This window comes from Pseudonaja textilis, chromosome 3, assembly GCF_049901715.1.
Source record: "Pseudonaja textilis isolate UNSWEBS1 chromosome 3, rPseTex1.2, whole genome shotgun sequence".
NCBI classification, from domain to species: Eukaryota; Metazoa; Chordata; class Lepidosauria; order Squamata; family Elapidae; genus Pseudonaja; species Pseudonaja textilis.
Window position 1 is genome coordinate 45,972,147 of NC_141992.1, and position 12,635 is coordinate 45,984,781.

Sequence of the window (12,635 nt, forward strand, 5' to 3'; positions counted from 1 at the left end):
ACTCCCTGCTTACCAATTTAGTACAGCTTTTTGCCACCTGGACACATCCAGCAGATTCAGATAGTAGCTCCAAAATTACCAGCCTTCCTCTGGCTAAGAATTCTGGATTGTGAAGATTTGTTTTATCTAAAGATGGCCAAATTGAAGCTATTTCAGTCATACAGCTTTATGACTGCATTGGTATAAACTATGATATAGACAGCCTGGTCTCCTCCAGCTAATCCTTTTATTTTCCAACTTTACCTTGTATATAAATAAATATTATACCCTTTATACCCAGATTGTGGAACAGGAAACTAGAACTAACCTGAAAATCTTTTATGAGTTGCAAAGAGCTCTCACTGTTACGGTGCTTTATCTTCAAGAAGATCATTTGAGTTCCTTTGATTAAAGGGCCACATTTATACATACCCACTATGGGTTCTCCAGTCAGAAGTAGATTGGCATTTCTGCATTGCCCTATGACTGGATAAAACTGAAGTGTGAAGGCATAATGGGAATGAAACTTGGTATCAGTCCTTGGGTCTCTATCTGAGGCACTGAAATCAATATAAAACATGTCATTTTGCACTCCAAATTTTCAGATGGGTTTTTATTTTACTCAGCAAGCCATTACTGGAATTAAAAACAGACAACCTCTCAGTTCCTATAATGTCTCTTCAGCTTAGTTATGAACTTAAATGATCGAATGTTCACTGAATTTGTACTTTGGAGCAAAGATAGAAACAATAAGCCTCCTGCAGGCTTGTAATTGCAATGCTATTATAATTAATTTCCTAGAATCTGATTTCCTGTAGTTTCCTCATAGTAGGATAGCTGGTGCAGAATTGCTGTCAAGAGAGGGCATTTAGTATCCTTAAGAAAGGGGACAGTTAAGCCAGTATTTGCCAGATGCTTTGCATTTACTCTCACAAGCTGCAGCCCATGTTCCTGGTGGTAAGATATTATGGAATTGTAGTCCAAAATATCCAGTCAACATAAGACGGCCTTAGACATTTATGTGCTTGGATAGTATTTACTTCCTTTCTCCTTTATAGAATTGTTTTGCTTTTTTAAAATTTGTTATCCTTTGAACACTTGGATAAAAACAGTTGTATGTTTACATTCTCTGCTTTCCTGATCTAACCATTAACCCTGATTCATTATGTATCTCTATACATTTTCAGCCTTGCTGTATTGCCTTTCTTCTTCTTTTTTTCCAAAACATTCCATTCAATCACTATCTTGGTCTTACCCCTTTTCTCAACCCATTCACCCTTCATGTGCATTGTGAGAGCAAGATATTTGATCCTCATTCATTCTTTATATGACTGTCTTTATATGATTGTCACGTCTTTATTTTTTTGTGCAGTCCACATTCAGTGAACATCCTCTCATTCCATATTCTATCTCTGTTTGACTCCACATATATTTTAAGCACCCCATTCCTGGTGCATTCAAGTCACTTTTATATTTCTCTTGACATACTCAACTCTGACATCTGTGTGACCAATTGAGCAGGATACAACCAATCTCTCTTTGCTTCTTTTGAGAAGCATCCATTCTTCACAACAGACCATACTCACTATCTTTTCATCACATTTGTACATCTTAACAATTATTTTTCCAGTTTTGCATCTGTAGCGAAGAGTCTGGCAAGACCTGTTCACCTACCTGTGGAGTTTTATCTGTTTAACTGTAACACATAACTTGCAATCATTCACTCCATTTTCATTATCAAGAACAACTACCTTGGTCTTTATTGCATTAATGTTCAGATAACTACCAGCCCCCCAAATGGATAGTAAAAAGCAGGACAGCCTTTTAATTATAGGGTATCCCTAAATGTTAGGAACATGTCCTCTAAATTGAGTTAAGGATATGAAACAGAACTGAAGTAGTTCTTTGATGTTTCCTATTTATAAATGTAGCTATTTATTGTTATTTGGTAAATAATACTTACAGAACTGATCTTGTGAAAATTGGCCAAACCCTGTTTTATGATAGGACCACACTAAACCTCACTATGAATCTAACCAGCATGATTTGAAATCCTTCAAGTGAATTTGACTTCAACTTCCAATAGCCAGTATAGACAATGCATTATGGGAGATTTATACAGAGACAGGTGTAATTTGTGAATGTAAATACAGGTGAAGAAAAAATGTATAAGATCTTGTCCATGGTCACTTCTTATGACAACCATTATTTATGAACAAAATACATGAACTTCTGACTTCTCAATACTTCTGATCTCATATGCTATAATGGGACTGACATCTGTTTATATATAATCCTTCCAAATAATGGGGATGTTGAAGGATAAAATGGATTAATTGGATGGATATAATGAGCAGGATCAGCAGAGCACAGCTGTGGAGAAAGGATTGAGAATGGCATAAATCGTCTTACTTGTGCAGAAAATAAAACACATGACTTCATTTTTATGCTTCTACCCCTCCTACTACCCGTTCCTTCTTCCCTTTCTTAATTCACGATAGGACCTCCTTGGTCAGTTTTTTTGCAGGACTTTTTCTTTAAAGATGCCCTGCTTGCTTTGCCTGTTCTTACCAATGCCTTCTGACCCTCTCATTAAAAAGTCTGCTTTTCCCAATTGTCCTTTCCTCCATCTCTCTTACAAGCAAGATGCTGACTTCTAAATAAACCTCCAAAACCACAACATGACAGTCAGGAGACACAAGAAGACATTAGAACTTTCAGACCCAGAAAGTTCCTACTGAGGATTTCCCCAGGGCAAAAAGACTAGATTCTTCAGCCATAGCTAAATTTCCTTCACCTCTGATGCAGCAAAAAGATAAGCCTTCTTTCTGGGGAAAAATATTCTGATAGGCCTCCAGAGGGCATCAAAGAGTAATGAATTCATCCTTTCTTTTGAACCAGTAGCTGCAAAGGGCTGCTTGCGAACCATTTCCTTTCTTCCTCCCAGTAGCAGCTTTTCTAACCTAGACATCTTTTATGACATTGTAATTCCATGTTTTTTTTTAAAGGAGCAGAATGTCATTGTCAGCAGCCTTACTCACTGATGATTATGAATGACCCCTGATAGTTTGGACAATGGGGTACAGTGGAGCTAGAAAAGGGAGTTAAATGCTAGGGAAAGGGCTTCTTCATGGAGTGTGTATGGTGGGGGAGGGGGGGAGATTAGCCTCAGACTGGAAAGTTCAAGAAGCTTGTAGTGTGTTGAAGTTAGATGTTGCATCAGAGTGAAGAACCTGTAATCATCTACACCGTGCCTATCCTTGATTCATTGGGAGGGCAGGAAAAATTTGTAAGTCGTGCTATTTTTTGCCTTTCAAGATTATTAGTCTGGGTGATAAGCTTTACTTATCCTCCATAGTTAGAAGCCATCTGGGAGCAGGGACCTCTGTGGAGGAAATTCTTCGAAGGGATAGTACAAAAAATATTAAAAGCCAACTTTGCCCCCAAACAATCTCAGAATGGCTCACAATTGTCCTGATTACAGTCTTCGTAGGAATGGCCAGACCAATCTGTTCCCCCAATCCAAGAAGGGAGCACAGAAATTGCATCTTGACCAGCAGCACCTCTTCACTCTCTGCTTCTAGCTTTTACTATGCAGTCTTTGTTCTTTAGGAAGAAAAAAGTAGATGAAAAGTCTGCATGCTTTATGCTGCTTTTACAAGCAAGGGAGGTGGTGGAAGTGGAGCCCCATGGAACTGGTTCAACAGTGGGCAGTTTGCCCATTTAACCCTGACTGCAAAATGGAAATATTTTCATTTGAATTTCTAGGTAATGAATCTGCCCTTTTTCAGAAATAATATTGTAAAAATTGGAGCCAGAATGTGGATTGCTGCAGCAGCATAAACAGTACCAAAGCCCCATGGAGCAGTGTCGTAAGTTATATAATTCCCCATCTTCTGAGCAAGTAGGAGGCTTAAGCTGTCTTTGACACCTCCACCCATCAGACCAAGATGGAACCTGCTGTCAGGATCTATCTTGCACTTTGTATAGCCTGTTAAGAAAAAGCAATACTTTCAAATCAAGGATTAGCATTCTTCCAAGCTAGTGCATGCTGGATATTCGTGTGGAAGCTAAAATGGTTTTTAAACAGTTGCTCAGAGCATTTGTGGCAAGCTAATCTTCACAAGATCATATAATGTGCATGCTGTCCACTAGGGAGAATAAAAGGGATAACATAATAGGAAGTTTTAGGAAATAAATGAACTTATACAGCAAGGATATTTCAACCTTCCTCTTTACTTCACAGAAATTCACAATTGTACTGCATTGTCAGGTTCTCAGTGTTGACACATTAATATGCAGTCTCTTTATGTGATGTCATAGTGAGGTGAAAGCTTCTGAGGGAATTTCGATCTACCTAAAAACAGTAAAACACATTCCCCCCCTCAAGATTAAAGTATATGGATATGTCAGTATGAAATAGACATCTCTGTAGATACCATAATTGTGCTCTTAATCACAGCATACCAGCAAACTATTAAAAAGGCGTGAAGACAGACAGTCATTGGCCTTATCTCAGAGGCATCACAAACATCCCAACACACCATATTGATGTGTGTTGATGTATATCTCTACTTGTCCTCATATAGTCAGAATCAAGCAATTTATGAAGTTTTACAGCTTGATTTTTGTACCATGAAAAGTTGATTTCATGGCCTGAATAGTTATCTGAACACAAACAAGATTGCAGTGTGGGTGACATTGTGTATGTGGTGTTGTGTACTTGAAAGAGAAATCTAATTGCATAGTTGTGTGATGTAGTTACTGTTTGAAATATGACTGCTTTGAAGCTTTAGGGCTTTTCAGAACCATTGCTTTCTGTGGTGCTTGTTTGTCTCGAGAGCAAAACAGTTGAGCAAACTGAGGTAACAGGGTAAAAGCCAACAAAGGTATATTTAATATGGGTGGAGCTTTCCCAGTTCATGCACAGCCACCAAGCAATGAACTGGTTAGGCTGAACTTTCAAGGATTACTCTACATCTCTTAGTTGGTTACCTCACAGTGACTTGCTATGTTTTTTTAAAATGTGCAGATGCCAGCATACCTCTCTTGGTATGTGGCACCACTAATTTTCTTATTAGCAATTTTCATGTACTCCGTTCCATGTACATAAACAATACAAGATTTTTCTGTATTATGATAGTTGCTGACAATACTGAATGAACTGTGTGTTCCTACAGGTACACGTCAAATCGGTGGAATTTGTTTCTTGAATGACAAAAAGGAACCTTTTAAACACCAAATGTCTCTTTTTATCTATAAAGCTAATGTTAAAAATAAAACTGGAGGGAAGATGTTTTGTTTCTGAGTAATCAACTATTCATATTATGCAGCTTATTGTCCTTTGTTAGTTCATTTGTTTAAATCAGTTGCTGAATTAGGCTGGGAGCTGTAGGCTTCAGCAGCAACAAAAGGATTCCAGATTCTCGATCGTTGCTGTCTTCTACTCCAATACTTATTCTGCACAAGTATTATTTCTTGTTATGTTTAACTGGCTTGATTTGGAAGGGGTAGAAAGAAGTAACAGCTACTAACCTAATACCAGGGATACAATCATACTACGTGTCTGGGCCAATGTTCAAGACAGATCCCTGTTTCTCAAGAGAATTTCCAGTATCATTCACCTGCTCAAGATCATTTCTGTCAGTCAATTGCTCTTTCAAAGCAGTCAGAAAATAAGTCAATGGATCCATACTGTATAGTGCTCCAAAGCACAGAGACATTCTCATTCCAAAGGCACTAATGATCAAGACGACATAGCCATCTATCTCTGTCATGTTAGTTTTTGAACGACTGCCAAAATACATACCATGAGGTATGACTGCTGCAGCAACTCTTATCTTACATTGATGGATTGCAGTATCTGACTGGCAAAGCAAAGAAAGAGGGCCTGAGTTGTCTGCTATAGCAAAGAAAACACTGTAGATCCCTTGAGGTGTACCTCTTTCATTTGAAGTAGCTTGGAACAAGGAATCTTGAACATCAGGAAGACAAGATGAAGCACTCCAATCTGTTTTTTTTTTTTTAAATATCCATTGAAATTAATCACAAATGGCTTTCTAAAAGACCATTTGTTTAAAAACTCTTTTCATATAAAATGTATGCATTGTCTTCTCTAAAGATTTAATCTCAGAATAAGATACCTTGATGAAAAGATTTCAGAAATATATTTTTCATCCCGTGGACAATAATTGACTTGAGATTTTGAAGATGTTAAACACATTAGTATGAACAAGCATGATACAGCATCATCATGCAGATGGAGGGAATGGTAAATGTTAATGACATTATCACTTGTAAAAGACTATACTATGTACTTTTAAGGAAATAAGCCCCTTTAAGAACAGTGGAATTTACTACCTCATAAACACATGGAAGACTGATGTTAAGCTTCAATCCTATACAAATCTACCTGGAAGTAAATCTTATTGAACTTCCTGGCAGTTTCTTCCAAGTAAACCTGCATGACTGCATCAATGTTTGCAAATAATTCAGGTGAAGTCTAGCATCATGTACCTTCTCTATTTTAAAGACTAATCATCAAGTCTCCACAGCCTTTAAATGTTAAAAGGAACAGGCACAATGGGTTAGGTGGCAAAGTGAATTTTACAAAACTAGAATTAGCACCGATCTCTGTTCCAAAACATCTTTATTGTACCAAGAAAAAGAAAACCCTTTATAAACAAGAGTGTTGAAATATACAGATTAAGTTACTAGTCTTATTAACAAAATAAAGCTCTATCTATATGTACAGACTTTTTAAAACAAAACAAAAATAAAGCAGCAGCCAGTTGCTAGAGCGCAGTGGAAAGGGATAGGATTATGAAAAACTGAAGGAATGGGAAACAACATAATGGATCAAAGCCATTCATCTATCCTGATGCTCTCCAGATGTTAGACTATAACTCCATGATGCTTGCCCAAAATGCCCATTAAGATGTTGGAAGTGATGGGAGTTGTAATCTAACAGATCTAGAGGTCACTGGGATTAAAAAAAAAAAAAAGCAAGTGTAACACATTCTCATGTTGCATATTACACATGAACTAAGTAATCCACTTCCTCTCAGAAGATATAATTGCATTTTCCTCTTTTCAAAGTTAGAATAAAGGAAAATAAATTGGACAGGTGCAAGTAGTTTTGACTTATTTAAGCTAGTTAGGGACATAAGTCATACATAATGTGACAAAATGATAAAAGCTGTCATAAAAGAATGCCAGACAAGTTTTGTTTCTCATAAACAAAAATAGAACTCCAGATTCTATCCAGATACACCTCAGGTGCGGTGTCTTACAGCGACACTAAACTGTGATGACACTACATAGACTAAGATCAAATTTCAAAGTGACAACTGTTCTATTGCAAGAAAAATCATGGTTAGCATGAAACTTCTGTCAACTTCAGATTTGCATTATGTTTTGGCTGACATGTGAAGGACCACACTACTAAAGATGGTGAGGTCAAATTCAGGGGTTTGTAAGGAATGAAATGGGTGCATAAATCCTCTGTAAAATGTTAAGGTATGTACCTCATTCTTAATCCCAGTTATCAATAATGCAAAAAAGTGGTATTTTGCCATATCTACTTGTACTAGAGTACAAAAAAGATGCTACTGGTTTTTTTTTTCCTAATATTAGACTAAGGGTGAATCCAAATAGCGTGTATGGTATTCTCAATCCTTACTTTTCTGCCATGATAAATGGGCTTGTCATTTACAATCTCTGCCTTCGCACATAGTATTATGCTTCATCTTGCAATGGGCATGATACAATGATGTGGGCAATGTTAAATTTCTTCCATGATCTCATATCTGGTCTCAAATTATGGAGATCAGTGTGTTATATTAAAAAACTTGGTCACCCTAACATAAAAAGGAGACCTTGTCAAAAAATGAAGAATAACATGTTTACTTTAAGAACTCCCAATTTAGTTTCTCAGTGATGTTACAATTTCTGAAAATTAGTAAATAAGATTCCATGCTGAGATTTAAATCCAATGGAAGTGTACAAAAATATTTAAAGGACTATCTAAAAGGGACAAGGGCAAAAAATGTATGCAAATGTACATAATTCAAACATCGGAGACATAACTGTGTATGTGTATATCATGACACTGTACATCCTCTGTGCCTCTCTCATCTCTGTTCTTTCCATGTGCTGAAGTAGTCACTGGTGTATCATTAACCAAGAACACTTAGCTAATTTAAACCAGGGCAAGACTGCTGCTTTCACGAATGCCACTAAAGGATAAAGAGTAAGAAGAAGATGAAAGAAGCCACTCAAATACATTATACACTCAATTTGGATGATTTGAGCATGATAAGCAAACAAGTACTTATACTGAAAACTATGAGTGTTGAATTCAATGTAAGGAAAACATGAATTTACAAATATACTGAAGCCTACCAGAGGCTCAATAAGCCAGAATGATGAAAGTGGACAAACCCCTTGGAAGTTGCTGAATTATAACATCATCTTCCTCATGAACCGTAACTCGGAACAACTAGAAGGCTGTTCCCTAGACAGGTTCCCTATCGTGTATTACAGCATCATTAGACTAATTCAATAAAACTATCCATTTAAAAGAATTCCTACTCCTTTACAGAAGATGCTTCAGAACAGTTTTTCCAAGAAGGTGCCTTTCACATGGTGCCTATATGTTGGGTTATAATTCCCATTATGCACTTTTGGTGTTCTAGTGGGTGGGCATGAAAGAGCTATTACCCTTGTAGGAAAACAATTTTTGAAAGATTGCCTCAGAAACTTCACATTTTATCCCTTAAACATCAAGTCAGCTTTCTATTGTTGCAGGGCGTCCTCTTCTCCTTGTGTACTGAGCGTTGGCAAGCGAACAAGGGTAGGAGGGAAACAGGCCATGGCTTAATTTATAAGTTGGGCCAAGGCTGCCAAGGGTAAAGAGGGCCCTTCGAGACCTCAGTTGCTATTCATTCAAGTCCAGAGCTAAAAATGGCTCCATGGGAATTTATTGGCAGGCCCAGTGGGAATTGAACAAAACAAACACAGGACAAAGTGAAGTTGGAGTTGAGGAAAAGGCAGAACTAGTTGAAATCCAGAATGAAGGGGGAATAAGTGTTCCACCCAGATGTTTCATTTCTGGAAAGTGAAAAGACTCCCCAAATGTTGATTAAGTGGTAGTGATTGAGTGGCTAGTAAAAGCCGATGCAGCTGGCCAGGTTGTAAACAGGTGAGGTCTCTGTTTGGCTATTGGTAAAGTAAGCTTTTATACCAACTTTATGGAGAAAGGAGAAAAAAGAGGAAATGAACGAAAGACATAATTACTACCCAGCCACAGAGGATTTGCCCCTAACTCCAACACAACTGAACACTACACAAAAGATAGACACAGTTGCGATTGAAAGGAGGAAGCTTTTTCTAGTCAAATTTTCATTTCTGAGAATATAACACTTAATACGGCGCTGCTAAGAAGATGGGTTCAACGATTATAGATTCTGAAATATGCGGCTCGATATTTCAATTCTCATTCTTCATCCCTTAATGACTCCATAATAACTTTGTTCCCTTAACTTCAGTGAAGATTTGTGATATCCTTAACAGGAATTCTGACTTTAGTAGGAAAAAAATACCAGATTTGTTACAAGATTCATAGTCAACTCGTATTCAATTTCCTTGGGGTAAATTCAGCAGGTCAAAGACAAAATTCCTCCCTTTCCACAGAAGATAAATGGATGGGAAATAAACTCTACCAATATCACAGATGGTGGCATAAAGAATTGTTCCTCTGCTCCATGTCTGTTTCCGCTTTAACAAGCTCCCCCCTCGTTTCTTCCAATGCCATTAACTGTTCCAAGTTAGAAAGAGGACAAAGGCTTGTCCATATTTTCTATACTTGCTTCTTGTGACATTAGTCTGTGAGAACCACTAGCTCGCCATCACTCTTCTCTTCGCCCTCAGAATCCTCATCTTCACTGTAGTGGTACATCTCCCCATCAGGCATTGAATGACTGTCCTCTGCCCCATCCCCTTCTTCTGGCTTCAGACTACATGTGTTTACTATGACTGGCATGTTTGGTTCCATGCTATGGGACAAGTAGTGATCCATCAGTGGTGGAGCTAGCTGAATCCCAACTGATCGCTGGTACACGAGATCCGAAGAGGAAGGTAGCATCTGGCTGCTTTGCGGCCTAGGGAAGACATTATAATATATCACAAAAATTATGCCATCTTACATTCTGTTCCTCCCCCACCTCCAACTCTGCATTCATAACATTATTACTGCACTTCCCATCATGGAAACAGATAAGCAAGAATAAAGAAGTTGTGATCTTTTACTGTGAAGCTGTGATCTATTGGTCATGAACTGAAGCTACTTGCAACTGCAGTTTAGTAGTATCTTATGGGTTATCAGTTCCTTATTCCTAAGAAAAAACAATGCACTGGTCAAGTGTTTGTACAATACCGGTCTCTCTGGAATAAGATCAGATCAACTGTCTTCTAGGAACCTTCTAAAAGCAAACATTGCTGGACCTTTCCTACCTTCTTCATATAAGCTTTCAGAGCTGCCTGATTTCACCTAAGTGCTAATCATGTTCTTATATGATCCAGCAAAATATTTAATTGTGTCTTTGATCCTTTCAGTCGGCAAGGCTACAAGACACACAAAGACCATAAACTGGGTTAGCTCTTCGTAAGGTCAGGGCAAATAAGCCCAGGAAGACTATGCAGGTTACAATTAATGATGAATCAGGAACCTGAACCTTTTAAAACTATTGCTGCCTTGCAAAAGGTGGTCGGTGCGGTTCCCTTGAAAGAGGTGAATTTCAAACATAGGAACCTGCTGGCTCAGAAAGCTGTGCTCAGGAGGAACAGGGAAAAGGGGCAGGAAGCCTCACGCAATCAGGTAGCCCTGCCTGGCGTCCTGGCGCCGATTCCTCATCAGTGCCTTGTACTCGCCAACACGAAGCCGCTTCCCTTCCACAATGCAGGTGCGTTTGGGGCGGGGCTTGTACTTGTAATTGGGATACTTCTCTAAATGCTGGCGACTCAGCCGTGCTTGCTCTTCATAATAAGGCTGCTTCTCCTGATTGGACATGGATTTCCATCGGGATCCTATAGAAACAGAGAGCAATGAAAGGATGATTTCATTTACCTTTTTCATTCTTCCTCTACTGTATGGTTCTTCTCAGTCTTATGATACGCCAGAATACTGCTTCCTAACAAATGAACTTAGGAGAAGGAAGAACAGGGACATACAAAAGTTGACCACTTTTCACTTTTAAGGTGAAAAACACCTCCATGTCTATAATAATTCCCCCCAAATAGCCAATACGAAACAAATAGGGCATCTTTAATAACAGAGTTTGAGACATAAAACAAGGATGGGCAACCTTTAGATAACCAGAAACCAAGCAACAACAGTAATAACTTCTTTTTCTTTGAATGGCAATGAGCGGATGAAGAAGCAAATTGGCTACAAACATTACCAAGGCTTTCTAAGTTTTCAAAGGTTGGGGAATTATTCCCCCCCCCCTTTGTTTCTGAAATGCATTCAGCCTACTCTGAGACACGTACATTTTTTCTTTTGGTTTTGCTAATTTTTGTAATCAGAGGGTCCTGGGGGGTTGGTATTATAAGCAACAGCTTAATCCCTTTGAAAGATAAATTATATGAAGAGTTAATGTAAACTGCTTCTTTAATCAGATACAGTTCTAAAGGTTATCACACAGCTCTGCATTTATCTTTTATTACCATTCAGGCAAAAAGAACTTTTTCTACAGACTGCTTTATGTCTAAGAAACATAGGGGAATTCTACACGAGCAAGGCAAGTACTGAAGATTATCTGGACGATCATATCACAAAGGAACTAGGAGCTCAAGAAAACATCTGTATCGCCTATCTAGAAATGTAAACTGAGATATTAAGCAAGCCATACAATGTAGTTCTAATGGATGTTCTGGGTCTTGAGGATTACAGGGTATAAGATACATGTAGCCTGCAAATTACAACTACAATTGAGCCCAACGTTTCTGTTGCTAAGCAAGATAGTTTTTAAGTGAATTTTGCCCCATTTTATGACCTTTCTTGCCAAGGCTGTTAACAGAATCATTGCAGTTGTTCAGTTAGTAATACAGTCGTTCAATGAATCTGGCCTCCCCATTGACTTTGCTTGTCAGAAGGTTATAAAAGGTGATCACATGATCCCTGGACACTGCAACCATCATAATTACATGCCAGTTGCCAAGCATCTTAATTTTGATCACATGACCACAGGGAGCTGCAGCAGTCATAAATGTGAAAAACAGTTATAAATTACTTTTTTTAGTCACTACCTGTATGCGATCCTCAGTTTGGCAAAAACTAGACTGGGATTACTCAGTTTCAAAATGAAAACAAATCTCAAAACAAAATGCCGATTTCCTTTCTTTCTCAGAAGGCAGAATAATTTTCTCACAAAGTGTAATTCATGGAAATGGAGGCTAGGGTCACAGATTTATCCAGATGGGTCCTGTTTATTTAGGAATAAAAAATTTGATTTTTAGATTTGTGAACCACTTCACTATGAAGATCTAGGTGGTGCAAAATTAAAACCAAAAACAAACCAAAAATAATGCAGTAAAAAATAAACCGTAAAGAAGAATGAAAAATAATGGCATGGATTTTCCTCTAGCTCAATGTTGGC

General features: G+C 38.1%; 1 protein-coding gene across 4 annotated transcripts in view; it reads right to left on the reverse strand.

The window, feature by feature from the left end:
• Positions 1-5,989: 5,989 nt before the first annotated feature.
• The window catches only part of SOX13 (SRY-box transcription factor 13), a 72,966-nt gene continuing 66,320 nt past the window's right edge, over positions 5,990-12,635 (reverse strand). For 3 of the 4 annotated variants that reach the window (XM_026715574.2, XM_026715572.2, XM_087929473.1), the window contains exons 13-14: positions 10,848-11,064; positions 5,990-10,139 (exon numbers count right to left, since the gene is read on the reverse strand). In XM_026715574.2, the coding sequence (XP_026571359.1) occupies positions 9,860-10,139; positions 10,848-11,064 (497 nt within the window). In that variant the 3' untranslated portion in view covers positions 5,990-9,859. Of the gene's footprint in view, positions 11,065-12,635 lie in introns of all 4 variants that reach the window. The other variant, XM_087929474.1, reaches the window with a different exon arrangement.